The 27,864-nt window shown below is 57.2% G+C and overlaps 1 protein-coding gene and 1 long non-coding RNA gene across 10 annotated transcripts in view; one reads left to right on the top strand and one right to left on the bottom strand.

Moving 5' to 3' along the window:
• The window catches only part of CACNA2D2 (calcium voltage-gated channel auxiliary subunit alpha2delta 2), a 141,188-nt gene that overhangs the window by 6,483 nt on the left and 106,841 nt on the right, over window positions 1-27,864 (bottom strand). For 4 of the 8 annotated variants that reach the window (XM_070238833.1, XM_070238829.1, XM_070238828.1 and 1 more), the window contains exons 4-24: window positions 26,393-26,452; window positions 18,449-18,493; window positions 14,539-14,680; window positions 11,225-11,356; window positions 10,968-11,025; window positions 10,201-10,251; window positions 9,975-10,074; window positions 9,703-9,861; window positions 9,363-9,470; window positions 9,186-9,264; window positions 8,540-8,589; window positions 8,264-8,353; window positions 7,985-8,056; window positions 7,698-7,772; window positions 6,376-6,450; window positions 6,225-6,296; window positions 6,066-6,137; window positions 5,920-5,981; window positions 4,956-5,032; window positions 3,904-3,924; window positions 1,124-1,184 (exon numbers count right to left, since the gene is read on the bottom strand). In XM_070238833.1, the coding sequence (XP_070094934.1) occupies window positions 1,124-1,184; window positions 3,904-3,924; window positions 4,956-5,032; window positions 5,920-5,981; window positions 6,066-6,137; window positions 6,225-6,296; window positions 6,376-6,450; window positions 7,698-7,772; window positions 7,985-8,056; window positions 8,264-8,353; window positions 8,540-8,589; window positions 9,186-9,264; window positions 9,363-9,470; window positions 9,703-9,861; window positions 9,975-10,074; window positions 10,201-10,251; window positions 10,968-11,025; window positions 11,225-11,356; window positions 14,539-14,680; window positions 18,449-18,493; window positions 26,393-26,452 (1,661 nt within the window). The remainder of the gene's footprint in view (window positions 1-1,123; window positions 1,185-3,903; window positions 3,925-4,955; window positions 5,033-5,919; window positions 5,982-6,065; window positions 6,138-6,224; window positions 6,297-6,375; window positions 6,451-7,697; window positions 7,773-7,984; window positions 8,057-8,263; window positions 8,354-8,539; window positions 8,590-9,185; window positions 9,265-9,362; window positions 9,471-9,702; window positions 9,862-9,974; window positions 10,075-10,200; window positions 10,252-10,967; window positions 11,026-11,224; window positions 11,357-14,538; window positions 14,681-18,448; window positions 18,494-26,392; window positions 26,453-27,864) is intronic. The other 4 variants (XM_070238831.1, XM_023620372.2, XM_070238832.1 and 1 more) reach the window with 1 other exon arrangement.
• The window catches only part of LOC138918228 (uncharacterized), a 51,760-nt gene that overhangs the window by 8,645 nt on the left and 15,251 nt on the right, over window positions 1-27,864 (top strand). For both annotated transcript variants that reach the window (XR_011427281.1, XR_011427282.1), the window contains exon 2: window positions 7,198-7,287. This is a non-coding gene — a long non-coding RNA (uncharacterized lncRNA). The remainder of the gene's footprint in view (window positions 1-7,197; window positions 7,288-27,864) is intronic.

The raw sequence follows: 27,864 nt of genomic DNA, 5'->3' as shown, positions 1-27,864 counted from the left end.
CACAGCTGTGCTTGAGATACAAGTCACCTGCAGCCCCCACCACCCACAATGTGTACATTTACATTTATGGGTTACTTTATTCATTCACCCAACAGTATTTGTCAAACTCTCCAGAGTCAAAGATACAGAGGTGACAAAAATGAATACAGTCCCTGCCCTCAGAAAGCTCCCTCAGTGTCATGTGGGCCGTACAGGCCTTTTCACACATTTCCACAGTCACTAATGCACAAAGCGCACCCCACATTTACACTCGGACTCATACAAATGTACACAATGACTCACAAATACAAACACACATCTACAGAGATTCACAGAGAAATTTGTGGGTACATGCACGCACGTGCACACACGGAGGTTAGGTGTGTCCAGAGCCACCGTGTGGTGCCTGAGAGTGCCCATGGGTCTCTGTCAGCTGCACCCACCTGCCCTCATCTAAAGCCCAGGTCACAGGGGAGGGCTTCACCATCTGGGGGCCCGCTGGCCTCCTCAGATGTGGTACAACAGGCAGAGGGTGTGCACATGAGGATGTGTGTGTGCATGCTGAGCATGCGCTCCAGGGATGGTCCAGGCCTGGGTCTGTGCTGGGCCCTGACCCCTTGCTTGTCAGGGCAGCTCCTCAGAGCCCCCATCGCATCTTTTCCCCCACCCCCATCCTCAGTGAGCCACCACACCTAGACTCGGCACTGCCGACAGGGGCTCTGGCTAGCTCGGTTCCCAGACCCACACAAACACTGACTGACACAGGACAAGGATGGGGTGGGGGTTGGGGAGGGCACCACAAACCAGAGCAGCAGCTGCCCAGGGAGGGGTGTGCTGTGGTCAAACAGCCCAGGGCAGAAAGGGCTTCTTCCTGGTTGCCTGGGAGGGCAGAGAAGGTCAGCAGAGAGTCCAGAGCCCTCCTCTAAGGCTTGGTGGGAGCTAGAGCTGTGGGCAGCTGGCCACTGCTGCCTGGTGTGGCTACATGGCCCAGGTATGCACACGGCCGCACATACAGGGCTATGCATGGGGTGGGGGCGACACTGCACAGGACACAGACACACAGAGCTCCAGGCAGCAGTGCAGGAGGCGGGGCCAGGGCGATCGGGGTTGGGGGGACACCTCAGCAAGGCCACACGCAAGCTACCTGGGAGCAATGAAAACATGTCCTTCAGACTCAAAGCTGCTGGGGAGCAGGAACTCAAAATCTGCAACAGAAACGGGGGGTTATCCGGCGGGGGCTGGGGAGGTGGGAGGCCAGGGGGCTCAGAGCTGATGGGGCTGGAGGGACAGGGAAGAGGGTGACTTGAGGGAGGGGAGACACCAGCAAAGAGGGAACCCGCCACTTCCACGTTCAAGTTCGAGCCAGAGAGAAGGGATGGGCGGGGTGGGGTGGAGGGCCTGTGGAGACTACAGCATCGCAGGAGGAGGGCAGTTATAGCCAATATGTTGCCCGGGCCTGGTCCTCTGTCGGCAGTGAGTCCCTTGGCGTAGCTGTATATGCTTCCATACGGCTGTATAGCACATATACACGGACACACACACACACATATATATATACACACACTGCTATATATATGCATGGTCTGGGGGAGGCGCCAGTCTCACTCTTATCACATCCGTAATGGAAAAAAACCGCATGCTGAGCTTCCTTTGCCTCCAAAGAGACTTTGAGGAAGGGAATTGGCTTTTGGCTGCGGATTTTTATCTCTCTTTCTTTGCTGCGGCTGTTTGCATTTTGGTAGGTCTTGCTTTTATTCTGTGTCAGGCATCAACATGGCCAAACCGCAGGGGTCTCTCACGGGCATGGACAGTCCAACCAGAGACAGTGTGGGCAGCTGGGGGTGGGCTGCAGTGCATTGTGGGAGTTCAGCAGTCCTCCCTAGGGTAAGAGGCTGGGTGAGGGGAGATCCTTGAGGTGCTTGGGAATATTCCTACACTGTAGGAGGAGAGCCTGGATGCTGGAAGGGGACAAGAGCACTGCTTGAACCTGCATACCTGCCCTCTTGGGCCTGGGGCATGAGAGGAGGTGGGGAAGAAGGGCTGGGTCTCCACCCTTTCTAGGACCCATTTGGGCTCAGAGCAGCCAGGGAGGAATGCTGGGCCTCCAGAGAAGGTGTGGGGTGCTACTGAGGGATCCACCAACTGGGCCTGTGCATGTGTATGAGAGTGAGCACGTATGCATGAGTGTGTAGTGCATGTGAGAGCATGTGTGTGTGTTTGCATGAGTGTGTATGTGTGTGCAAGTGTCTTTGTGTGCGTCTGTGAGTGATGTGGCCACATCACAGGGATGTAGCCACTGGGGAGTCCTCTGTGGCCTCTCCCTGCTCAGCTGGACCAGCCACCTCCCTGGTCTGCATCTGGGAGGTATCCCTCTGCTCTCAGCCTGTCGCACTCTGGGCAGTCCACCTTTTCATCCTTTACCCAGACTCTAACCTCTCTGTCACCCTAGGCTTTTATTTTTGCAGAAGAGGGGTCTCCCCTGTTCCCAAATATTCCCACAATGCACTGCAAGATTCCAGGGACAGCGGACATGGGGTGCCTGGGCAGTCACTGGTTGGACTGTTGCTTTCTGATAGGATTGTGAGGCAGGGTTTGGACACAAGCCGACAGGGAAGGGGGGGAAGAGGATGAGGAGAAAGAAAAAGGAGATGGGGAGAAGGAAGGGAGATTATGCTATGGTTGTCATTGTTACCATGGCCCTGCATTTCTGGGGTCACTGGGAGGGCTGTGGGAGGGGGAGAGAAGGCAACTCAAGCCAGTGGGAGTAGGGCCCATCCCCACCCCGGCTAGTGGGGGTAAGCTGTATCCCCTTTACTGGACTAGGCTGGGCAGGGCCCCGAGGGCTTCCTGAGGAGCTCGTGCCTCCATGGGGACTGGGGACAGGACATTCCCTTATGGCTCTCCATGCTCCATCTGCCCAGGCATTCCTTAGGAGGGGCATCTCTGTGCACCAGTGATAGAGACCCTCGTGGGCTGTCCTCTCTCACTCCCCTTGTTCTCTGCCAGGGTCTGAGTTCACTTCCTGCCTTTCCTGGAAGTCTCTGGCTTGGGCATCTCTGAGTGCTAGAACCTTTTTTTTCACACCCAGCTGATTTCCTCCAAGCTCTTTTGCTGGCCCTTGGGGTCCAGACAGATCCACTTCCATTCCCGGCCAGGGTCCTGGTCCCCAAGTCTGCTTTTACTTCCTGGAGGAAGACCTTCTGCATACCTGACTACCCTCCCCAAGAGTAGTGAGCACCCCAGGGTAGGGTTGGGCCAGTGGACCTTAGCATGGTTTCTGGGAGTAGTGGAGGCAGCAGGGGACAGGAACTTCAACATCTAGGCCAGTGCCCATTATGGTCCAGTCTGTCCTGTTCTCCCAGTGGCCTGGCTGCTCCCCTATCCTGCCCATGCCCCAGGATCAGGGTGTGAGGCTTCCAAAGACTTCTGTCTCCCCTTGGGAGGGCTGCCAGCTTCTAGAGCCACTGCCAGAGATGAGAGGAGGGAGAACTATCCCAGAGGAAGCCTCGTGTGCCTGGCCCTTTCCCATAAGCCTCACATAAGCCCTTCTGAGGACTGATCTACCCCTGCTGGGTGGGAGGTGGTGGAGAGGCATCCAGCCCTGTCCCCACTGTTGAGTTGTCTTGGAAAGACAGAGAAGGGTAGAGCAGGGGCCTCCCCAGAGGGAGCGAGGAGGATGAGGAGGGGGCCTGAGCTCTCAGAACACGCTGGAGACCACCCTGCGGGCAGGGCCAGGGGAAGGGCTAATGGCTTTAATGGGGTTTACGTTCAGAGGGAAGGCAAGAACTAGAGGAGCCAAGGGGATGCTGGGAGGACCCTGGAGAGCAGGGGTTTTGCTGGTCCTGGGCAGGGTGGGGGGCAAGCAGGGGCGTGAGGGTGGGTGGGGTGGGGAGAGGAGGGTGCACTGGTTCTGAATATACTTGCCCTTCAGTTTGCTGATTGGCACTGGGACAGTCCACCAAGAGAGAAAGCGAGGAAAACAGAAACAACACAAACACAAAAACAAACGAAAAGGGGGAGGGGAAGGGGGGGGCACAAACAATATTTTATTCAATGGCTGTTTGAATGAAAATATTGTGTCTCATCATCATACCAAAAGGAAACTTTTTGCAAGAAAACGACATGAGAGAGAAAGAGAGAGCAAGAAAACTCAAAGTAGATGAGCCCCAGCCAGCCAGGCATGTGGGGGGCGCCCGGTGGGGCCGGACCCCGGCCTCCCTCCCAGTGACCTCGGCGGGGCAGGCCCTGGGGGAGGCCCGGGTGAGGGGGACATGCAGGGATGAGCCACAGGCAGAGGAGAGGGAGAAGGAGGGAGGGAGGGCAAGAGAGGGGGAGAGGGAGGGAGGGGTGGGAGAGAGAAATGGAGGGAGTTAGCAGAAGGGAGAGGGAAAAGAGGGAGAGAGACAGAGAGGCTGGGGTGCAGAGAGGGTAAAGGGGTGGGGAGAGGAGGAAGAAGCAGGGGTGGGGGGAGAAAGAAGGAGGGGCAAAAAGAGAGTAAGGGAGGAGTGGGGTGGGAGGGAGGTGGGAGGTCCAAGATGAGGGAGGAGGTGAGGAGGGAATGCGAGAGGAAGAGTGAGGGGGACAAAGGGGAGAGACCCTGGGAGGTGGCCCCATGGGGGAGAGAGCTGAGCAGGGGGAAGAATAGATGAGAGGAGGGGGTGTCTTCCAAGAATGCAGCCCCGAGGGGTGTGCAGGAGAGGCAGGCTAAGGAGGGAAGACACGGAGTAGGAGAAACCAAAAACAAAAACCTCAACGGAAACCATGAGAGAATGGTTTGGAACCAAATCTGAGAAAAGGCAAGCATGCAGATTTCCACAGACTTTCCGATGGCCATGGCCCGTGCCCCAGCCTGCGGGTGCCTGGGGGTGGGCAGACTGGACACCTTGCCGCAAGCGGCTGGCTATGCTGCCTGGGGCCGGCCAGGGTGTGGGGCAGAGGCAGGGGTGCAGGGCACAGGCAGGGGCTGGACCACTTACACTTAACCTGCAGGATCTGGTCGCTGAGGTTGGCTTGGAGGTAGAAGGTGCTGTAGGGCGGGAGCACTAGCCCTAGGCTGGGGAGGAAGGGAGGGGAAGAGTGCAGGTCACTGCTGGGGAGAAGTGGGCCACACTGGCACCCCCCTCCCCATGGCCTTGGAGCTGGGTGGAGAGGCCTAGGGTGTGGCATCCTCTCCCCTGACCACCAGGGACAGCTTTCCCTGGTTAGCTGTGGGAGACTCATGGTCTAGGGGCCTGGACCTCCACTCCCCAAACTCTCCTGGAGGCCTCAAAAATCCCAGCCTCAAAGCAAATCCACCCACCCCTCACCCCCAGCAGCCTCCCCCAACACACTACCTGCCCAGCCAGCCTCCTCCATCTGACCAGCAGCAAACTCACAAGGGGCAGAACACTATCAGTGAGCTAGGCCATGGGGGCGTGCAGCCATGGGAATGGGGTCCACAGTCCCCAGAGACTCAGGCCATATGAGAGCCAGCTGAAAGCAGGGCTGGCACTAGCATGGAGAAGGGCAGTCCCGGGGGTGTGAATGAGAACAGCTCCAGGGAACACAGGCCTGCACTGCCTGGGCCTAACCTACAAGGGGACCCGCTCCAAGGCTGTGGTGCCTGTTGAGAGCAGGCCTGTGAATGTGTTGAGGATGACATCCTGGGTGCAGATACCCAGGGATACAATCCAGGCGAGAGGGACATGAGAGGGTGGCAGGCCTTGGGGAAATGTCAGATGTACTGTTTTGTCTCTGTTCTGCACTCCCAGGAGATGGAGCTTGTTCCTGAAGGGCTAGCGAGAGGCCCTGGTGGGACTGAGGGTCCTGGGGTGAGTAGTGAGCAGCCCCACTGGGATTTGACAAACTGGGATGGGAAAGGAAGGGGGCACCTGGGCTCAGACTCTGGGCTCTGGGGCCACCTCTGCCCCTCCTTGTCGGCCCAGTGCTGGCCCCACTCACCTGTAGTTGGTGCTCCTTATGGGCACCCAGGTGTAGTTCCGCATCACCTCGTCTATGTACCTCTAAAAGAAGAGGCTGGGTCAGGTACTTGGGCTAGCTGGCAGGTGCCCACTTGATTCTCTGTCCTCCCTCTACCACATTCTCACCTCGTCCAGGGACTTGACCAGTGTTCTGATCTGCTTGTGGCCCTTGTTACCATCGATCATACTCCGACGTATCTGGAAGGGACAGAGAGGTGAGAGGCAGGGCCCCTACCCTCCTCTGCTCTGGGTACACCCCATCCATACTAGCCTCCTTCTCCTTACCTCCTCCTTGTTCTCATCCTCCAGCTCTGCATCCAGGAAGTCCAAAGTCACAGGTTCCCGGAAGTTGGTGGTCTGCAGGAGGCAGGGCAGGAAGTCAGAAATCCCCATCTTGCAGGGTCACTCCCCACTCCAGGCCACCCATCTAGCTCACCTGAGGCTTGAGGTTGGGGTGCAGCAACACATAGCCATTCAGGTCAATGGCAAACACGTAGCCGTTGGCTCCAAGCTGGGGGTGTAGATTGGGGGCTCAGGGCCTGGAGGGCTGTTCAGGGATTCCCCGGGCTCTGGAGCTCTTCCTCGTCCTGCCTCCCATGCTGCTGAGGGGTGCTGTTTGCCTGCCTGGGCCAGGAGCCCCCACATGCCACACCGCCCCAAACCTGCCTCTCAAGCCAAGCCCAGCAGGCTGGTACCCCTCATGCACCAGCCCTTGCTGAGGCCAACCAACTCCACGAGACCACAATTCAGTTTGACCTTCTGCAGTTCTTGCCCATTCCCTGGTTCTCATGGAGCTGTCAGTCAGCTGGACTGCTCCACTCCACTGGCCCCACAAGGCTGCTGTTGTCCTTCCCATCCCCTCCCCCCACACTACTGCCTCCTCTTGCTCCCCATCTCAGTAGAGTGCAGGGGGAGGAGTACACCCTGGGAACCCCTGGGGCCACCCTTCCAAGTGGAACGGAAGGGAAACTAGGTGGGACCCTGGACTTAGCCTTACCTCTCTGAGGTGGTTTTGTCACTGCACATGGAGGCCAATGACATGGGGCCTTCATGTGGCTCAGGTTTAAGCATGCTGTCACACATGCCTCATCCCCCACCCCTTTCACAGCCAAGACCCAAACTCCCTCTGCCATGGCCCTGGGCCAGCCACACTGATGTTGCCCCTTCCCTGGCTTATAATTCTGTTTTTCACCTTCAGGCCTTTGCCTAGGGAGTTCGCTCTGCCTCCAAGGCACGCTTTTCCCTCCTTTCTACCTAGGACACTCCTGCCTACAGATAGTCCAGGGGTTGGCAAACTACAGCCCATGGGCCATGTCTGGCCTGCCACCTGTTACTGTACAGCTGTCAGGTAAGAATGGTTTTTATATTTTTAAATGGTTGAAAAAGATCAAAAGAAGAATTATATTTCATGACATGAAAATTATCTGAAATTCAAATTTCAGTATCTACAAACAAAATTGTGTTGGAACACAGCCATACCCATTTATTTGTTTTGTCTTTGGCTGTTTTCTCACAGCCCAGCAGAATTAAGTATGAATATGAATATTTAGGCTGGCAAAGCCTAAAATATTCATAGTCTAGCCCTTTACAGAAAGTTTGCTGACCTCAGCTGGAGGCCCAAGGTCGCCTCCTCTGGAAGCCTTCCCTGACTGCCTAAGCTCAGTGGTCTCCATGTAATCCCCATCAGTCTCCTCTGCTGAGCCTGGTTTGTGTCCACGTGGGAGGCAGAGCAGGGCTGATGGGCAAGTGGACACTCACCGTGTAGTTGGGAGTCAGCCTCTTAATGTCATTCAGAGCCACATCTATGCCCATCACGCCCAGGATCAGCTGGTTCTGGGAGCAGAGGCATGGGAATCTGCAATGGGCTCAATTCCGTGGGGCCCCACTATCTAACCCTCCACACCCAAGGCCTCAAGGTGCTCCCACAAGCATCTGCCCCTGTCCAGTGTGCAGGCCCGCCTATAACCTCCTCCATCCCAGACCTGCTAGGGTCACGGCCAATCCTCCCCAGGTATGCCTAGCCCTTCCCCAGTGGGGGACCTCACCTTCTTTTCTCCAGGACCATCCTGCGTCAGGTTGAAAACGGGGAGGGTCCCTGTTACCACCAACCCCAGTCCCTGAAGGGAGAGGAGGATGAGGGGTCAGTCTCCTGTGGCCAGCCATGCCCCGACCCTGTGTTCAGACCAGGGGCTCAGGCATAGGCCACTTCCCTTTCTCCTCTGTTTGGTTTACCCCCATAAGGTAAGTCCTCAAAGGACTTGACTGTGGGTACATCCCTGGGGGAAGGTCATGAGCCCCACCCCTTCCTTGCCCAGAGACCTTACCAGTGCATCCTCATACACGTTGGTCCATTGCACCTGCTTGGCCTCCTTGCCTGCCAGCACCATGGGCCTGCCCAATACGTCTAGATATTCCTGGGGAGGGAGTGGCAGGCAAGGGTCCTGAGTTGGCCTGCCCCTCCTGTGGCACCGTCCCTGTTCTGCCTCCCTCTGCATCAGAACGCCACCAGGGGGTGCACTCACCCCACAGCAGCCCATCCTTCCCGCCATCCCGTGGAAGCAAGAGGCTGGGAGGAGGATGGGGGCCCCCCACAGTCTCACCTGCGTGTTGATGCGGATGGCGCCGATGGAAGGGATCTCAAAATAGTAACCTGTGAGGGTAGGGGAGGCAGAGGTAGGACTGAGTGGTGCTCAGGACCCATGGCACTGGGAGCCCTATACCCTAGGCTGTGTCTGCAGCCCTGACTTGTCGCTCAGGCTTCCTTTCTTTTTGGTGTCACTCACCCCAAACTCATGTCCCTTTAGTGCTCTCTGCCATTGCCTGTCAATGGGACTGATGCTATGGAAGAGGCTATGAATGCAGATGTATAAGGAAGCAGAGCTGGGTGGAAGGGAGGAGCCTGAGGCCTGAAGTTCCTTATTCTAGGATGGCAGTGACATTCAAGAGTCCACCCAGGGCCAGGCCCAAATGCACAGAGAGATGAACTGACCAGCCAACATATGCAGGAACAGACAAGCTGGGAGATGGATGGACAATGGACAGACAAATGGGCAGAAAGATGCTCAGTCAGACGGAGAAGTTAGGAAGCCAGATAGACAGATGGGCAGTCACATAGATGGAAAGATAGACAGTGGATAAATAAGCAGCTGGCTAGCTGGACATAAGGAAGGACAGGTGGACAACCAACCCAATGGACTGCAGGACATGGCAGGCAGGCCCCGTGGCAGTGGTGCCTGGATGAGGTACCTTTGTTGGCGCAGGCCATCCACTGCAGGGGTGTGACATCGTAGTTGTGCTGCCCCACGGAAAAAGTGAACACGCGTACCTGTTTGGGGCTTGAGGTTACTGCTGCAGCTGCCAGAAGACAACCCTCCCCTGTACTGGGCCCAGGTCAGGGCAGCCCCCGCCTGGGCTGAGCCTCACCGTCCGGTTAGGCCAATTGTACTTCTCAAAGACGTCCTGCACGCGGTCCTCACCGCCGTCCGTGAACATCATGATCATCTTATTGCAGTTGGCACGAGTGATGTTGGACTGGGCAGGAGTAGGGCTGGGGTCAGGCGGCTCTTGGCCCCTCCCTGGTCCAGGCAGGCCTTCCCCCTGGCAGACCTGGCCCTCTGGCCCTCCTCCCCAACAGCAGATGGTGCTATCTGCCTGAGCTGCCTGTTGGGCGCTAACAAGGCCATCCGTCTTGATTTCCCTGGTGTCACCAAGCCCTGGCCCTCGTCCGCCCCCAGCCGCCTGCTTGCCCACCCATGGGGCTCACGTTCTGTAGCTGGTCGAAGGCATACTCAAAGCCGGCCTTGTAACCTGTGGTGCCCTTGGCCACCATGCCCTGCACAGCTTCCTTGAACACCTTCTTGTTACGCACATTGGCCTGCACGAGGTGTGTGAAGCATGACACAGGCTGCGCCTTCTCGTTGAACTGCAGTGACAGTGAGGGCAGTGAGTGGCCTCAGGCTGGCCAGGGCAGGCAGCTGTTGCACAGGGCAGATGGAGGTAACCCATTCCTCACCCACCTGCCCCCCTGGCACTCACTGAGGCCACATTCACGTAGTCATCGTCGGACAGCGTGTCCAGCATCTCACAGACAGATGTCTTCATCAGCTTCAGGGTCAGGCCGCTCACGCTTCCACTCCTGGGGAGTCATGGAGGCAGCAGGTAGGCCTCAGGTGTTCTCCTGCTGTTCGCCCATGATGTTCCTGGGCAGCAGATTCCAGCCCTTGCCCCACCCCCACCCCACCTGCCAGCATTGCTCACTCACACATCCACAATGATGACCATGTCCTTGGGCGACGAGGCCCCCTGGATATACCTGCTCAGGAGAAGCATCAGTTAGAGCTAGCCTCACTGGGACCTTATGTCCTTCCTTCCTTCACCCACATATTGATTCAACATTTTCCTATTAAGCATCCACTGCATGGGCCAGGCAGGGTTCCTGGCACTGACAATACCGTGTTTAATAGAACAGCCAGTCCTTGCCTATGACATGAGTGACCTGGTCCCTCAGAACATGAACAACCCCAAGAATGGGTGAGCAAGTGATCCAGAGCGGAGGCAGGAGGCATATTCCCTGGCCTCCGGGGCTTGTCATGTCTCCTGACCCAGGCTGAGGTCCCAAGGGCAGAGCCCTACCTGTGTATGAGATTGAACAGGTGGCAGGGAGGAGGTCACAAGGTATTGCAGGAGAGGCAGAGCAGAGGGTAGCAGTGTCTAGGGCTCAGATGGGTGGTGCAGGGGCTGTCCAACCCCACACAGGATACATCCACCCTTGGGAACCCCCAATGGCCCAATCCCTTGGGCCTGAGGGGGTGGAGAGCTGGGCAGTAGACTGGGGGCAGAGGCAGCTGGGAGGCCTGCTGGGGTGATGGGATCCATTTTCCAGTGGCAACGATGTGTGAAATGAAAATTGGATAGAGCTGGCTGCGCCCTGCTTGGAGGCCTGAATAGCAGGAGGGAGGGGAGCAGGCAGGAGAGGAGAGGAGGGGAGCTGAGAGGGTGTCCCTGCCCAGCCCCTCCTTTCTCACTCACCAGGGTCTCCTTCGGACATCGTACAGGTCGATTTTCTTGGGGGCTCGCCACGGGGTGGCTGTGGGAGGAAAAGAGGTGAGGGGGAACTGACAGGGAAGAGCCTGGGCCTGGCCCAGTCAGGCAGGCCTTGAAGGAGTGGCCAGGCCACGCCACAGAGTACACGGTGACCATCCCACCCCACACACCCCAGGATGAGTTGGCTGGAAGATGGAAGAAGGTAGGGTACTGAGGGGACAGGGGAGATGGGCTGCACCCACCTGGATAGTAGCGAGTGACTCCCGTTGCACTGCCGAAGACCTGCCACAGCAGTGTGGGGTCCTGCCTGCGGTTCTCGATGAACACATTCTCCAAGGCCTCTGTCCAGTTGAGCTCATTAAGGATGACGGTGGCTAAAGGGGAAGCAGGGGGCTGAGGTGGGAGGTGCCTGGGCTGGCCCCTTGCTGAACCTCACCACAACAACACCCATGTGTGTGCCGCCTGCTTAAAAAGCCTCACCTGCTCTCTGCCTCGCCAGGACCTCCCTCATTCCCCAGGGCTCAGCTGAGGCTTTACCAACTCCTCCAGGAAGACTTCCTGGTCCTCACCCTCTCCCAAGTCATTAAAGAAACAGCTCAGCCTACCCTTCAGCAGGCCCCACATGATCAAGCAGGGCAGCTGTAGCCTGGGGCTCCTGCGGAGGGACCACCCAAGTGGCAGAGAGCTGTGAGCTGGGATGCCCATCCAGCATGCTTTAGTTGGAGCCTGCGGCTGGTCCCTGGGGAGCTCACCCACTCAGCATGCACTCCAGGCCACAGCCACAAGAAAGCAATTAAGGGCCCGATTATGGGGCTGGAATTATTCAGCTATTAAGGTACTTGATAAGCTGGAAGCCACTCAGCTCCATGATTAATCAACTGGGGCCAGGAGCAGGCAGGGGTGGGGGCAGGGGCTCTTGGAGGGGCAGGGGCTGTGTCGTGATCCTGCTCCAACACAGGCACATGCACTTGCATGTGTGTTCGTGCACGTGCACACACACACACACACACACAAACACACACACACAGGCTGCACTCCCCAACAGGTATACCTGCCTCTAACCTCTGTGTTTCCAAACAGGTGTGTGATTCCCTCGCCCCCAAACCTACCTGCCCAGTAGCCTGATTGTTGCCATGGGCACAGAGGCACACATGCTGATACCTACACACCAGTCTGCAGGAGGACACCAATGGGTCTTGCTCTCACAACCCCCCATGACCAGTTACCCCCACCTTCCCTTTCCCCCGACCTTTGTGGCCAGACTCACCCCTATGCACACTCACAGAGCAAGGCTCCTCTCAGATGAATGGACTGAAGCCTGCAGATCCCTCCACCTGGGCGGAGACTCAGGATGGCTTGAGCAGTACCCCACACCCCAAGGCAGAACAGCCCTAAATCTGACCTGCGTGTGTGCGTGGCACATGTTCTCACATGTGCAGTGTACCTGTCCCTGCATGTGGGACACTAAAAAAAACCAGCAGGAGTTCGACACCTGCTACTGCCAGGCCTCTGTACCTCACCCTATCCCCTAGCGGCTCTGTCTTCCTCCAGTTTCTTTCCTCCTTTCTTCCCAGGTGGAGCCTGACACCATTACTCAACCCCCCATGAACCCTATCAAAGGTCCACCCCAAATGAGAACCAGATAATGCTTTTTGAAGGCTCTGCTCTTTTCTTCAGAGCAGAGCCTCTGAACACTGCAACCTTTAGAGCAGACGAAGAGCTGTGATTTAAAGATAGAAATGCTCAAGGCTCTGCCCATAGCCTAGGGAGAGCCGACACATTCCTGGGCACTCTTCCCTCTGCTCTCTCCTTCCAGAGTATGGGGCCCCTGATGCATCTTATTTGCTACCTAATCCCTCCCCTTCTGCTCTCACTCCCTTCTCTCTGTCCCTGCAGCTTCCCTTAACTGACCATAATGTGAAAACAAAACACATTCTAGCATTGGTTGTGCCTATTGAACAGTATGTTATGGTCCTGTTCCTAATTTAGAAACTTAGTGAGTTGAAAAATTTCTATTTTTCTTTTTAAGGAAAAAATAAAGTCAAGCTCTCAAATGTTTCACACAGTACTGTCTGTCCTGGGATGGTCTATCTGGCAAGTCTCACCCCTCACTGGGTCTCAGTTTCCCCATCTGCACACTGACAGGCTTAGAGTAGACTGTCCTGGAAGGCCCTCTAGCTGCTGACAGAGGGGTGTTCCTGACTCAGGTCAAGAGCCAAGAGAAGACCTCTGCCCTGGCTGGGCGGTCCCTGCAGGCATCCATGACCACATGCATATACATGCATTCCCTGCAAGACACACTTGTGCAAATACTGCAGGACTCCCCCCACCTCGGCCTGCAAAGGGCCTGCTACTCAGCACCAGGCACACGCACCCGCGCCCACAAGCACACACTTTCAGATCACACTGAGTTGGGAAACGGGGACCATGCCCCCTCAGGCAGGCGATTATAGATTTAATTAAAAGTGACACAGTAAATAAAAAACATATAAAATGTAATTTGTGTGGGTAGCGAGGGGTGACTGGGGAGGGCAGTGTGGCTCCTGTTTTAATTAGCGTGCCTGCCTGTGATAGTGCCCCTCGACTGGCTTGGGCAGGTGGCCTGCAGCGGCCTGTGGGGAACGTGGGAAGAACATCTACTCTCATCTCCCCCCGACTGCCCCAAGGCTGATCAGGAGGCCTGGCTGGCCCTAAGGGTGGAGGGGGCCTCCATGAGGACCCTGGAGGATTCCATGCATTCTGGAGATTACCCAGAAGCTCTGAGACGTTTGGCCCAAGACCCTCCATTCAGTGGGCCCCTTAGATTCTGAGGCTACACTGTAAGTGCCAACAAAATTATGTTAGAACCAACAGACCCCAAGGCCTTAAATCCTGCTGTTAGAGCTCCCCATCCAGTGTCTAACTCTTGGCCTCCTCCCCCTCTACCTCCCAAGATCTTCAGGAAGTTCCTCCTTATGTCTGACTCAAATCCTTCTAGCTTTAGTGACCTGGTTTCCTCATTGCGCAAAGCTGCCCCATCCCTGGAGCTTGGAATCTCAACCATCCTCTACCCAATCCCCCTTACCCACATCCCCCTGCTGACCATCCCTCTCCCCCGAAGGGAGGTGTTACAGGGTTGGTGTCTGTGAGTAAGGAGTTACTCCCTGTTCCCCAGCCCCTGTGTCCATCTGATGTGGTAGCTCTTCAACCATTCCTACCTGGGGCCAGGGGGAGTGTGGGGAGGAGCTGCTCTGGGAGCAGGTGGGGACTTGGCCCAGCATGTGGGGAAACAGTTGTGTGCACATATTTGTGTGGGCATGTGTGTACACATAGGCAGAAGACTGTGCATGCATGGGGGGGAGAGGCTTGGTGTTTTGTAGTTTGCTAAGAGTCAAGGGGAGGCTGCACCTGAGAATGGCTTGAGGCCTGCCTGTAGGCAAGTCTGAGAGGTGACCTTGGGGCAGGGGGCTGAAGGTGGATGGCGCTAGCTGGGCACCTGGGACCTGGCACTCCCGGGCAATGGGTCTTGCCGCCATGGTGGGTTGGGGGGCTGTTCCCGATTGCTCTGCACACTCACAGCCTTTGTAGATATCCGTGGGGATCTGCACGGCCGTGTATGAATAGTTGACCTTGTTCTTGAAGTTTGAGTCCTCAACGAAGTCCAGCCTTAGATTGCTGGCCTTGGACCCCCTCTCCACATCCTCGCTCTCAGGGTCGTCCTGCAGAAAGGGGACCCCCAAAGATGGCAGTGTCAGGGCTGGAATATGGTGGAGAGGAGTGGGGTAGGCCTGCAGGGAGGGGAGGGCCAGAGTCTAGGAGATAAGGGCATCTCAGAATCAGAGACTACTGCAGTGAGAGCCAAAGAGAAAGATGGAGACAAAGGAACAGATGGACACAGGGTGTGGACTCCTCACCCAGGAGGCCTGCGACTCCCACTTGCCTCTGCCCACCCCACCCACCATCCCCACGTTTGCTAAACCCAAATTTCAAAACCAAAACCAAACTCTCCCCTTCCCCACATCCTTGAAAACCAATTATCAGCAAAGGAGGCAAATCTCAGAGCCAGTGAGGAGCGGGCTGCAGCCCTCTGCTTACCAGGACATGCCTTGTGCAATCACAAGGAGGACTCCACAGCCCTTCCCAGGAGCTCTGCAACCCACACCTGCCTCTGGGCCCTGCTCTTCCCCTGCATGGGGTTCCTTTGGCACCAGGGAGAGGGCCATAGCCCTATCTTGGGGGAGGGGCATCACCCCCTCAGCAGGGTGGCTCTAGGGGCTGAGCTGCGGGAGACCCCTGGGGAGAGCTGGCCTCGGGTAGGAGCTAGCATTGAGAGCTGGTGACCTCCGGAGGGAGGGTCTATGGCGCTTGCTAGCAGCAGGACTGTAAAGGCCCCCGCTGACTTTCTAAAATGAGCTGCAGCCGTCTGACAGGTGCCAATTATGGCAGCTCTCGGCCGAGCAGGCAGGGCATGTGCCGTGCACCCCCGCCCACCACCACAGGCTGGCAGGAGTGGGTCTGCGACTACAGTGTTGATGCAGCAGGCGAGGAGGGGTGGGCAGGCACGGGTGCAGGTGTGCAAGGGGGAAGGGAAGATAGTGGTACAGAGTGAAGGGGAAGACAGGGAAAAGCCAGAAGGGAAGGCAAGGGAAGATGGAGGTGGGGCAGGGGACAGAGCTGGGGGGGCTTTGTGCTCTGGGAGGAACTAGAGTAAGCAGCTGAACCATCCACATGCCCCCTCACTGCCCCGCAAGACCCCTGTGACCACCCTTAGCACCAGGCTCAGCTCATTTCCTCTCGCCTGTGGATCTCACGTGACAGCCCACCCCACTGTTCACTGGGTCTTGGGCATACCCCTCGTGTTCCTGCCTCCGGCATTTGCCCAGGCCATCTCTTGTCTGGGGAGAGGGGGCTCGAGCCTCCTCACCCAGCCAGATATGCTTTCCCCACCCTGGGAGTGCTCTGGGCCCACCCTCAGGCCTGGGGAATGCATTATTGCCTGGATGAGAGGTGCAGGGGGCTGGCCTGTGCTGGGGCTGGCACGGCTCTGAAGGGCCTGCAGCAAACCCCTTTTTCCTCTCTTCAAAGGAGGGTTTTGTATGGCAAGATCCAAGCCACCTGCTGCCCACCCATCCCCCCTCACCCACTGTGCCACCCCTCTGGCCACCTCGGCACGCCATAGGAGGACCTTCAGAAGCTCCTGGATGCTGGGTAAAGCCAGGGCAGGCAGGCGCCGAGCACGGAGGCCGGAGTGGGAAGCCGGCCGCCTCTGAGGCGTGAGCCACTCACGTTCTGCTAGGAGGAGGGGGAGGCGCGGGAGAAGAAAGCCCCCGAAATGTCAGCAGCAGATGAAGGGCACTGGAAATTTTAATCTCCCAACTTTCCCAACTAATGTGACATTTGGATTCCCTTCTGATAAGCTATCAGCTGGCGAACTTTTTCCTTCCTTCTTTCCCCCACCCCCACCCCCACCTTCTGGCTGGTAATTTAAAAGTAAATGGTCTAGAAAGATCTCTAACTGTACCTCTGGCAAAGATTAAAAAAACAAAACAACACAACAAGCAGTGGAGTCGGCACATGTGTGTGTGCTGATATTTACACCGGGGCTGGGCTGGGCTTTTGGCCTACCTGAACCCAGCCCAGCCCCAGCCACCGTGAATCTCCCTCCTTGGGCTGTCCCTAGCCCCCCGGCAGGTATCCGCCGGGCCGAGAGCAGGGAATCAGTGATTTAGAGCCAGGAATTGGGGGTCCTGGATACAGTTGGGGGGCGCTAGGAGTAGGGAGTTCAGGGTGTTGTGGTAGGGGGCCTGGCACCAGACTGGCCAAGGAGACCCTCAATGCCACTCCCACACCTGGGGGCTTTGTACTGTGGGCAACTGCAGTCTCCTGGTTTATATTTAATGCACTGATTGCTAAAATTATAGCCCGCTGCCAAGGGGGGTAAGGAATTAGATTCAGGGTCTAATTAAAGGTTCACTCTTCATTTGAATTTCAGATTCCAGCTTTAATTTTAGTAACTTCTCTGGGAGCCATGGAGGCCCAGCCAAGAGGGAGGCACACCTGCTTTAGCCCACCGTTGCCTCCTTCTTGGGCCCCCTGCTTGCCTGCCGTCCTGAAGGCTTACCCAGACCAGCCTGGCACCATAGACCCTCTGCAGAATCCTTTCCTGCCTGCCCACCTCATGTCATTGGATACCTCCTGCTTGTGCCAAGAAACCCCTCAGACCAATAGGCCTGGGAGAGGAAGATGGGATTTGGGGTCTCCTGCACCAACCAGCACAGGGGGGATCCTAGAGACCGAGCAATTGTGACACCCCTGTTTACAGAGGAGACAGTTGGGTTCAACTATTTTTTTTTTTTAATTTCTTTATTTCACCTGGATTCTTTTTTTTTTTTTCTTTTCTCCCCAAATCCCCCCAGTAGACAGTTGTATATCTTAGTTGTGGGTCCTTCTAGTTGTGGCATGTGGGACACCACCTCAACATGGCCGGACAAGTGGTGCCATGTCCGTGCCCAGGATCCGAACCAGTGAAACCTGGGCTGCCGAAGTGGAGCACAGGAACTTAACCACTCGGCCACGGGGCTGGTCCCTGGTTCAACTACTTTTGCCTCAAAGGCAGGCAGATGGACTTGGACCTTGACAGGTTTATGAAACACTGTTTACACCATGTGCCTTGTACCCTTGGACACTCTTGTCTCCTCTGTAGGCACCTGCCACCTAAATGGTCATACATCTTTCATGTGAGTCCCCTGGTGATGGGGACCCCTCTATCTCACAAACAGATGCCCAAATAGATGTGAGCTGGTCAGTGACATGGAGGCAGAAGCGCAGTGTAGCTCTGGGTCCCCCAGTCAGTCCCAGTACCACCATTTCCGAGGTGGTAACCCCAGCTGAGCCGGAGCCCCCTCCTTCATCTGAAGAACAGGCACAGGAACGGGGCTGCCTCTGCAGCTGGGGCGAGACTGACTGAGCTCAGGGCCAAGATGAGTATGGGGCCAGGCTGTGGGGTGCTCAGCACACTGAAGCTGCTGTTCCCCTGAGTCAGGGAAGGGTGCACTGATCTGAAATACATCTGGACGGCACTACCCTGCATCCTGGCCATGCCTGCCCACCTCCAGGAAGCCCTCCCCCTCTGCTCCCTCTCTCCCTGACTCTCGTGGCACTCAGCAGCCATCTTGATGCTGGCATCTGAAGTGACCTATGGGAGGAGGTCCATGCACTTCAACACCCTGCCCAGGGACTACCCCACCCTGTGCAGTGAGGCTGTGCCCTTTAGTGCCACAGAGACACAGCCCTCGAGGGGTCAAGGCCTCTAAGGAGTTGTAGGAAGTGTAGGGTGGGGACCTGTGCCACCACAACTCTGCAGGGGGGAGCTCAGATTGCTGAATAGCACTGTGTCCTAATGCTCATTTTACAGCTGAGGCCACTAGGCCCAGAGAGTGGGTGTGGCTCTGGCAGCTCCCCGACCCAGCGTAGGCAGCGGCACTTACCAGCTCAGCGTCGGCCTTGGCGTCATAGTACATGATGTCTTCCTCCTGGTTGGGGAGAGAGGCCTCATCACTCACAGCTCAAGGTCTCCTGAGGTACAGCAAGGACCCCCAGCCCAAGGCCCGGAACAGTCCCCTCAGATTTCTCCAGGCAGAGACAGCCCCTCCCCCACCCAGAGCTGCCACCAGGGAGGGCTGGATGAGTCAGGTTGGGAATGCCCCACCCCCAGCCAGCCGTACTCAGGGGCCTTCACAGGCTCCAGGGGGATGTGGGACCCCAGGTTGGATCCCGGGGGCCCCTGACTCCAGGACCAGGATCTCACTGTAGCTCTGCTGCAAGGTAGGGTCAGAGCCAGCCTGTCTGCAGAGCCTCCGGCTGAGGCAGTAGCAGGGGGGAATGAGGAAGATGGGAAAATAGAGCCGAGTCTGGGCTAGAGCGAAATAATGACTCGACACCACATCTTCCAATTTCTTCTATTAAAAAGCCTGCTCATTACGGGCATGTACTTATTAATTATCTGTGATTTGTTGTGAAATGCAAGGGGGTTTACACAACAGGAGCGGGAGAAAACAAAGCCGGCCCCAGTGCCTGCCTCCCAGCCCTTGCCTGCCTGTGCCCGCCCCGCCTGTCCTGGCCTCGCCCGCCTGCCTGCCGCCTGGGTTCTTGGCCATCTGCACGTCATAATCACCGGCCACCCCAGGGACCCATAACACAAACGGGCTAATTTCATGTTTAATGATCTTTAATCAGAACTGAGCATGGCTAACAGAGGCTGCCAGAAGGTGAATCTGGTGCCATCAAGTGACCCCTACTCAGGAGGGGCCACCCTACCCCTGCCCTGATGGGCCCTAGGGCCAGGGCATGGGACAGGACCACTGTCTGAGTTACCCTCCCCCTGTGTGCTTCAGGCCTGTGTTGTACAGTAAAACCTGCAGCATGGCCCTGGCAGTCCCTTGTTCACTGCCTGTGAGGCTTGGGGGCCTGTTTCTTTCTTTTTTTTTTTTGAGGAAGATTAGCCCTGAGCTAACATCTGCTGCCAATCTTCCTCTTTTTGCTGAGGAAGACTGGCCCTGAGCTAACATCTGTGCCCATCTTCCTCTATCTTATGTGGGACGCCTACCACAGCACGGCTTGATAGGCAGTGCATAGGTCCACAACTGGGACCCAAACTGGTGAACCCTGGGCCACTGAAGTGGAACATGCACACTTAACTGCTGCACCACTGGGCTGGCCCCGGGGCCTGTTTCTTTGTGGTCTGCAAATGGGGGTGATGATCTAGTGTGCTCCCAGGGATCTGGCTGTAAAACAGCAAGCACAGAGCCTGCACTTACTCTAGTGTGGGCAGAAGTCACCTTGGCCACTCTTTGCCCGGGCCTGGCTGGCTCTGTTTGCTGTGTGACCTCAGGTCTGCAACGTTCCCTCTCTGAGCTCAGGTTCCTCATGCTTCAGGGAGGAGCTTGGCCTTGGTGGCTGCCCAGGTGCTGGGTCTGAGGCCATGGTTTGAAGTGGTCGGTATTGGGGTTCCTGGGGAACAGTCATGGGTTGTCTCCCACCAGAGGTCTCGGGGGTGCAGGCCACTGGCTGGACCTGTAGGCATAGTCCAAGCATTCTGGAACGCTGACTACATGCCCGGCACCATGCTTGGGCAAGACCACAACGTCTTGATGAATGTAAGAGCAAAGATGACTTGATAGTTTCAGTCATCTGAGTCATCTGCCATAGCTAGAGCTTCGTACATATTGTTACAGGGTTCTCCCGCCAGCCCTGTGACCCCCATCCTGCAGACGAGGACACTATGACAGGGCTCCAACCTGCTTTCCTGACTCGCCTCCAACCCCTCCCACACCTGCCCACCCACCAGTCCAGGAAAACGGGAGCCCAGGTGGGCCCAGGGCAGGGGTTGGGGCTGGGGCTCAGGCTCCAGGGTGCTCGGCCTTTCCCTGCGCCTGGCTCCAACCGTAGCGCATAATGAAAGCTGACATTACATCAAACACAATAAGGAGTTTCGGTTGATGAAGATCATTCCTGAACACACAAACCCATTAAACCGAGGGAAAAAAATATCAATTCAACACACTCGCTGGCAAAAAGAAAATGTGATTTGTTATCTAAAAGGGGGTTATAAACACGGCTCTGATGCTCTTTCCCTCCGTAATGAAAACAGGCGGGCGCGGTGGGAGGACTGCAGATTAGAACACGGGGCTTCAAGCACCAACTTTTTAGGCAAACCTTCTACAAGGACGGGAAAGGGCATGGGTGGGGGATGGCCACTCTCAGGCCTCCAGGAGCCTGGGCTCCCCTCACAGGCTGTGGCTGGGTCCTGCCTACACCTAGGCCGTCCCTGGGACACCCTGGCATTCACGTGGGCCACACCTCCAGCTGCTCCAATGGCTCCTTTTGTCTCTTTGTCTTGCTGTTTCATGGTCTCAGCAGAAGATCAGATGTTGATGGCATCAGGGAAACAGGGGGAATGTGTCATACAGGATTCCAGCCCCCTGCAGACTATGGGTGAGGCTCAGGAATCTGTATGCGGTCCTTGTACCCCAGGGGCTGGGATGCATGTGGGCAGGAACCCTCCTGCCTCTCCCACCTTGAGAGACCAGGCCATGTGCCATCCTGGGTAGAGAGTAGCATGGGATGTCGGCGGGCAAGGTCATGTGTGGAAATACATTGTAAACACGGCTATGGTCGCTATGCTTGATGTGATATGGAGCTGGGGGTGGGGCAGGATGGGGCCATCAGGGTCAGGGTGGGAGGGACCCTGGAAAGGCCTGTGTGTCTGCTTTGGCCTGTACAGTTCCCTAGTGTCTATCGTTAGTGCCCCACCTCTGCATTACACAACAAGGAGGCAGTACCACCTTAGCAATTACATGCAGGGGCCTTGGCAAAGCATCCTGGCTTCAAATACTGACCTGAACACGTGAACTCCTGAGCAGTAAGTGGAGACCTCAGTGGCCCCATGAGGACTCCCAGGGGTCACCCCCATCTCACCGATAAGACAAGGATGGCTGTTAAATCCCTTAGCCTCAATGAGGCTTTACCTCAGGGTCTTGATTTCCTACTTATAAAGTCAATAAAATAAAAGAGTGTGATGTTCCATCCTCTGAGGGTGCTCTGAGGACAGGGAGCTGGGACTCCCCAGAGGTCAGAGCCAATCCTACCCACAGGTGGGCCCCCTTATATCTATAACTCCACAGTCCTGGGAGGTGCCTGAATGTGGAAGAAACCCCATGGCTGGGGTGAAATTGGCATCCTTAAAGTCTGGGGTCCACACCCCTAACACCCCCTTGTGTTACAGATATTTTAGGGGCCGTTTTGCTTGAACTAGGCAGGGAGTAGGGGGATTCATCCCCTCTGAACTCACACACCTGCCCCTCCCCCCATGAGGATTTCTGGACATAGATGACATGCGAGGGGTGGGGCTGGAGGCCACACAGTCCTTGTATAGATGATGTATATACTCTCCTTAGCTGGAGTGAGCCCAAGAGAGGGCACAAGAGGTGTTGGCAGGTGAGGAAGAGGGTGAGGAAGTGAGCATGGGGTTAGCATGGGGAATGGTTGTTGGCATCTACATTTGTGCTGTGAAAGGTGGCAGCATGGCCTGGCAAGTCCTGACTGCCGCCTGACCACCAGGCCCCTGTGCAGGGCCCAAGCCAGCTACCCGGCTGCACCAGTGAGGACGCTTGGCCTTCCTGCCCTGGCTCACCACCAATTCAGCTCAGCCAAGAGGACTGGTTTCTGAGAGAGCCGTCTGTCGCTGGCTTGGCAGAGAGGCAGGCAGCCAGCCTGATTGCTGGGGCAGTTCTCAGGCCAAGGAGGCCACCTGTCCGTCCAGCCAGCTCCTCTGGCCTGGACCAGCTTTCATGGCCCTCCCTTTAGGTTCCCAGGCAGAGCTACCTCTCCCGTCAGACTTTCCAGGTAGGGCTGCTTCCTCCATTAGATTCACGGGGCAGGGCTCTGTGTCCTGCAGGCCCTGGGGGTGGCACTGAGGTCTTGGGGCCAATGGCCTCTCCTGCCTCCCTCACCCATGCCCTGGCCCAGCTCCTCCCTGGTGGCAGTTTAGATGGCAGATAATGCTGGCACATTGAGGTGCTGGCGCCAGGCACAGTGTCCAGCAGGCAGGCCATCTTCATCTACCCTAAGTGTTATGGGCACCAGAGCACCTGCTGCCTGTCTGCAGGGGCTGTGAGAGGTGCTGCCTGCTAACAAGGACCATGGTTTCCTTGGTGTCCAAGGGCTGCGGCCAAGGCTGTGGCTACAGGTTCCCTGCTCCTGCCATGGCCAGGTGTGTGGGGTCATGGCCTGGGACTAGGGAGGGGAGCAGGGGGGCTTCATGCCCAGACATCTCCTCTTTGCTCTCTTGTCCTAGCTCTGACCCTGCAGATTCCAGGATCCTCCAAGTACCCAGGCCAGTGTGGATGGTGTGTGTGTGTGTGTGTGTGCATGTGGGTTCACCATTGTCTGTTTCTCGGAGGTCTGCATGCAGACCTACTGTGTGCTGTTGACACAGGGAGGGCCACACCCTACTGATCATGCAGTGGCTTCCGGTCTGGTCTCACAGGCCAAGCGTCTCCTCTGCCCAGAACTGCTGGGTGCCACCCTCCCCCTCTCAGAGGTAAGAAGACGGAGGCCCATTAGCTCCTGGTCACTCTGTTCATAGGGCACCTGGCTGTACAGCACTGAGTCAGGCCCAACTGCTTCTAGTCTAGAGAAGCCATGAGTGGAGCAGACAGATGAGCCCACTGGGGACACTGGCCTGGGGCAGCCTGCACTGGGAACTACCTGTGATGGAGGCACCAACGGTGGGTGCTGTGGGCAGTGGGGGTCAATCTGAGGGTTGGGGCCAGAAAGAGGAGCCCTAGGGAATTAACTGGAGATGGGGAGGCACTACCCTTCAGAAGAAGGAGGTAAGGACCCGGGAGAAGGCCTGCCTTGCGTAAAGGGCCTGAGTTCGAGGGTGGGGTTGTGGCACAGGCCGAGTGCCTCTCCTGAGGAACATGGCTCCTTATTGGTCACCTCCTGAAGGTCATTGGGAAGGACATGGTTTCAAGGGTGGGTGGTTTCAAGGGACAAAAACACCATCTATTCTCCGGCCTCAAGTCCCCACATCCCCCCCACCCCCCAACCTGGCATGGACAGTCCCCACCTGGAGCCGCTGCCAGCTCTCCCTGGCAGCACAGGCAGGGCTGGCTGGTGTGTCAGCTAATGGGCCACCATTAGCACTAATGCCTTTCAGCCTGGCGGTGGGGGCAGCTGCAGTGCTTCTGGGGAAGAGTAGGGCCCTGACCCTGCAGCTGGAAAGGAGGGCGTCACTACAGCTCCACCCTGCCCTAGATACCAGTGGGACAGACAGACAGGCAGACTGATGGACGGGGGTGTGGGTGCTGAGCATAGGGCAAACAAGTCTGCCTAGCTGTCCCTGTGGTCACACGCAAGCTGGGGGCGTCTGAAGTCAAGCCAGGAGGAGGGGGCCAGCCAGAGCCCACTCCACCTCATCTCAGGACAGGAGCACCCGGGGGCCACGGCCTGGTGTGGCCAGAGATGCATCCACATCCTAACTGACTTGGTGCCTATGTGGCCTGACATGTGGACCAACCCTCTCACACATCATACCTGAGCTGACAGGTAGCACCAACGCCAGCCAGTCCTTTGCCAAATGGGGAAACTGAAGCCCAGAGAGGGACAAGCCCTTGCTGGGTCCCACAGGGAGTGTGACCCAGTGTGTAGGGAGCAGGTCCTCCAGCAGCACCTGTCTCAGCACCCACTGGAGGCCTCTGAGACCTTGGCCCTCCTTCCTGGCAGGCCCTGTGGTGCCCACTCTGGCCTGGGATAAGCTGTTCCTGTCTCAGGGAGTAGCTGAAAATCAGGAGTCAGGGGTCTGGCAGGATGTCCCTTGGAAATCTTGGTTTTTGTGCAAAGCCAGGAAGAAAAAACAAGTCTGGGGCCAAGGCAGCCTCTTCATCTTCCTGTTTGGGGCCTGGACTGGAAGGGAGAGAAAGCCAAGCTGAGGGCAGGTCTTTTTATTCCCTCATTCCCTGATTCCTTTGCTGGCTCTCCTGCGCCTGCTCTGCACACCTATCCTGGGGTGGGGGGGTCGGGCTGGGGGGAGGCAGGGGGAGGAAGCAGATTTGTCAGGAACAAAAGAAGGGCCAGAGCAGGAGCTGAGGGTCCTGGATGCCCAGAAGGTGGAGGGGCTGATGGGCTGGGGAGTGGGAGCAGCCTCACTGGGAAGGGACAGACAAGCTGGGCCTCCAGGAGGAACAGAGGGCATTCGGGGTGGAGAGATCAGGAAGGGGCCTGGAGTGAGGTGTTCAGTGTGGCTGGAGACAGGAGGAGGGGAGGGAGGTGTGAGGTTGACAAGAGAGGCAGGAAGAGCCAGATCCTGGGGTACTGAGTGCAGGCTCAGGGCTGGGCCTTGCAAGAGAGTTGCCAGGCAGGGGTTATCTGCAGGTGGGGGCATGGTCTGAGCGGTGAGTAAATGCAAGTGGCTGCTGCTGTATTTTTGATCAAGGAGCTAAGGAGGCATGGGGCCCAGTGATCTGTGGTGGCGCTGGAATGAGGAGGGAAAAAAGGGCCAGTCCCGAGCTCCTGGGGAGGGGGATGGGTTCGGGAGTCACTGCTCATTTATGTGTTCACTGTAAAAAATCATGTTCCCCCTAACCCCATGTGAGCTCCCTGAGGGCAGCCCCCAGCACCCACTAGGCAGCAAAGGAAGAATGCCATCGTGTGGGCAAGGTGGGGCAGGGCTCAAGGTGGCCTGGGGGGATGGGAACAGATTTAGGGGGCCTGGATCATAGGCATGAACCCCCTGGCACCTGACAGCCCAGCTGTGGATCTCCACCATCAACAGGTAACCTCAGATAGTTCTAACCACTCTGTGCCTCAGTGTTCTCGTCAGGTAAATAGGGATAATGATCCCTCCTGCCTCCTAGATGTGCCAGGCCCAGAGCGGGAGTGATCAAGCCTCACCTCCACCCTCCTTATTGGTCCCTGGGTCACAGCGGGCAGCTCTTGGTGCCTCTCCCTGTGTTTAGCACAGAGACCACCAGGAGGCATGGCCCAGACACCTGAGCAGCTGGAGAGGACACAGTGGGCCCTGCCAACTGGTCTGGTCCCTGAGGGTTCCATCACCCTTGGTATTGGGGGTTCCTTGAGGTCTGAGAGGAACCCTGCCTCAGTCTCTCTTCTGGCTTACTGTGATCCTCTGAGACGTCAGCCTGAAAGAAAGGGTGCAGCTGTATCCAGACCCAGCCCAAATCAAACACAGCTGCCTGAAGTTGTGAGGCCTCTCGGGTTTGAGGCTGGGGGTCAGTGAGGCTTCCCTTCCCTCCCTCACATTCTGGGCCCTTCTGCCCTCAAGAAGAGTCCTATATCGGCTTCTCACACCTCCACTCCTTTGGAACCCGGGCTCCTTCTGAGCTCTGCTGGTGGAAGGAGAGGTTTTTGTGGCTGTGGAAGCCTGGTCCCCGATCCCAGCCCGAGGGCCTCCTGGAAGACAGGCTACTGCTCAGGGAAGTCCTAGGAAGCAGATAGAGTCCCCTTCTCCCAACGTCTCTTCCAGGTCAGCATATTAAAGTCTGAAAAGTCCTGGAGTCAAGAGGCTTCTTTGTCCAGGGGTTCTCTAAGGAATCTGGGCACCTTCTTAACCACCAAGGTGACAGCAACTTTGGGGAGCATTACTTAAGAGCAGACTGTCTGCTCACAGGGCACTCCATAGCCCCTTGGGGGTGGAATGAGAGGCTCATATCTGCACCCTGTGCCCAGCACCAGGGGGACTTCAAATGTTCACTGAATGTTGGACAGAGGTTCCTGGCTCCACTCTGCAGAGCCCTTGGTACCCCTGCAGTGGGTCTGGCAGCCTCCCCTCCACCCTCCCCTGCATCCACCTCCACCCTTGCTGGGGGTGGGCAGGTCCCAGGGGCTGGGGAGGGCACTGCCATTCTTACCTTGATGTTGTCCTGCCAGCGGTGGGCTTTCTGGAAGTTCTCTGCAGCATCGGCCAATTTCTGAGGGACAGAGCACAGGGAGTTCAGAAGCTGGGGAAGGCCACCTGCCCCTGCCCAGCCCAAAGCCTTCTCCAGCCCCAGCCCTCCCTGGGGCCAGGCTGACTCAGGGACTCCCTGCCCCCATCCTGCCAGACCCCAGAGATTCCCTGGCCCAGACAATCCCCAGCTTGCTGTGTGGACGTTTCCCACCTCCACAGCTGGGTTCACACAGGTGTGGAAAGGTGAAGCCTGCACAAAGTGACCTGAGTGGCATCTCCATGGGACTCCTTGTACTTCAGCCTGGCCACATCTCCTGCTCACAGGATGGCAGGGGGACCCCAGGACATAGCAGGACCCAGGCCCTGGAGCCAAGCCCCACTGCCACTCTCTACCCTCCACAAATCAGTGTCACCCCAGCGCCAAGAAGAAGGTCCTCCCCAGCCAAGGGTGAGCTGCCACAAGTGACAGAGGCTCGCTGACATGCCTTTGCCCCCAGCTTGCTCAGGGCCCAGCAGGAGGCGCTCACAGCCTACCTCTGCCCATGCAGGCCCACCACCACTGTCCCTGTCCCAGCTTCCTGAGCCTCTCCCCAGCAGGGCTCTCCAAGCCTTCCGTCCACACAAGCCTGGCCTGTCTTTGGGGCTGGTTCCTGCAGCCTCCTCCATCGAGGCCCCTGTCCCTGTGAGCACAGTTGTGTGTCCATCCAACCCACATCTTGTCACCTGACTGTGCTGATGTGTGGAGATGTGGCAGAGCCAGCCCTGCCCTGTCACAGTCCAGAGAGGGAAACAGACATATAACTGGGCAGAACAACTAGGCAGGAGTAGCTGAGGTGCTTCGAGGAAGCTCAGTGCTGTGAGAACTTGGGACATCAGGGAAGGCTTCCTGGAGGAGGCACTTGTACTCAGCCACCCTCAGAGTCTGAACCCTGGCTGCCCAGAGATTCTCATTTTGCACCTCCATGGATCCTGTCTCTCCAGGAAGTCTTGGGGCTCCCAAAGACAGCCCTCTGGGGCCTCTCGCAGAACTGAGTGCAGTGAAGTCCTGTTAATCGTTATGACAACTGTCACTACGAACCGGCCACCTACTGCATGCCGAGCTGGCCCCAGGCCAGCGACACATCATGTTTACCTGTCACCGTTCACGATGTGCCTGACATGTCCTCCTCAGATGAGGATACCCAGGCATGGAGATGGTGAGCAGTCTGCCCGAGGTCACAGGGTGAGTCTGAGTTGGGCCAGACCCCTGAGCCTGGCCCCCATCACTGCTTTTGCCTTGCTCAGCCCATGACCAGGGTCTGAAGGCACACTCCACAGGGCCCATTATGCCCAGTGAGGGACAGAGCAGCTCTCGTGGGGAAGGGGCTCTGGTCCCCTCCCTGCTCCATACCATCCTGCCTCCTGGGTCGAGCCCCTACTCAAAGGCCCTGGCCT

Source organism: Equus caballus, chromosome 16 (genome assembly GCF_041296265.1).
Source record: "Equus caballus isolate H_3958 breed thoroughbred chromosome 16, TB-T2T, whole genome shotgun sequence".
NCBI classification, from domain to species: domain Eukaryota; kingdom Metazoa; phylum Chordata; class Mammalia; order Perissodactyla; family Equidae; genus Equus; species Equus caballus.
Note: the sequence above shows the minus strand (reverse complement) of the source record. Positions and strands in the feature narration are given on the sequence as shown.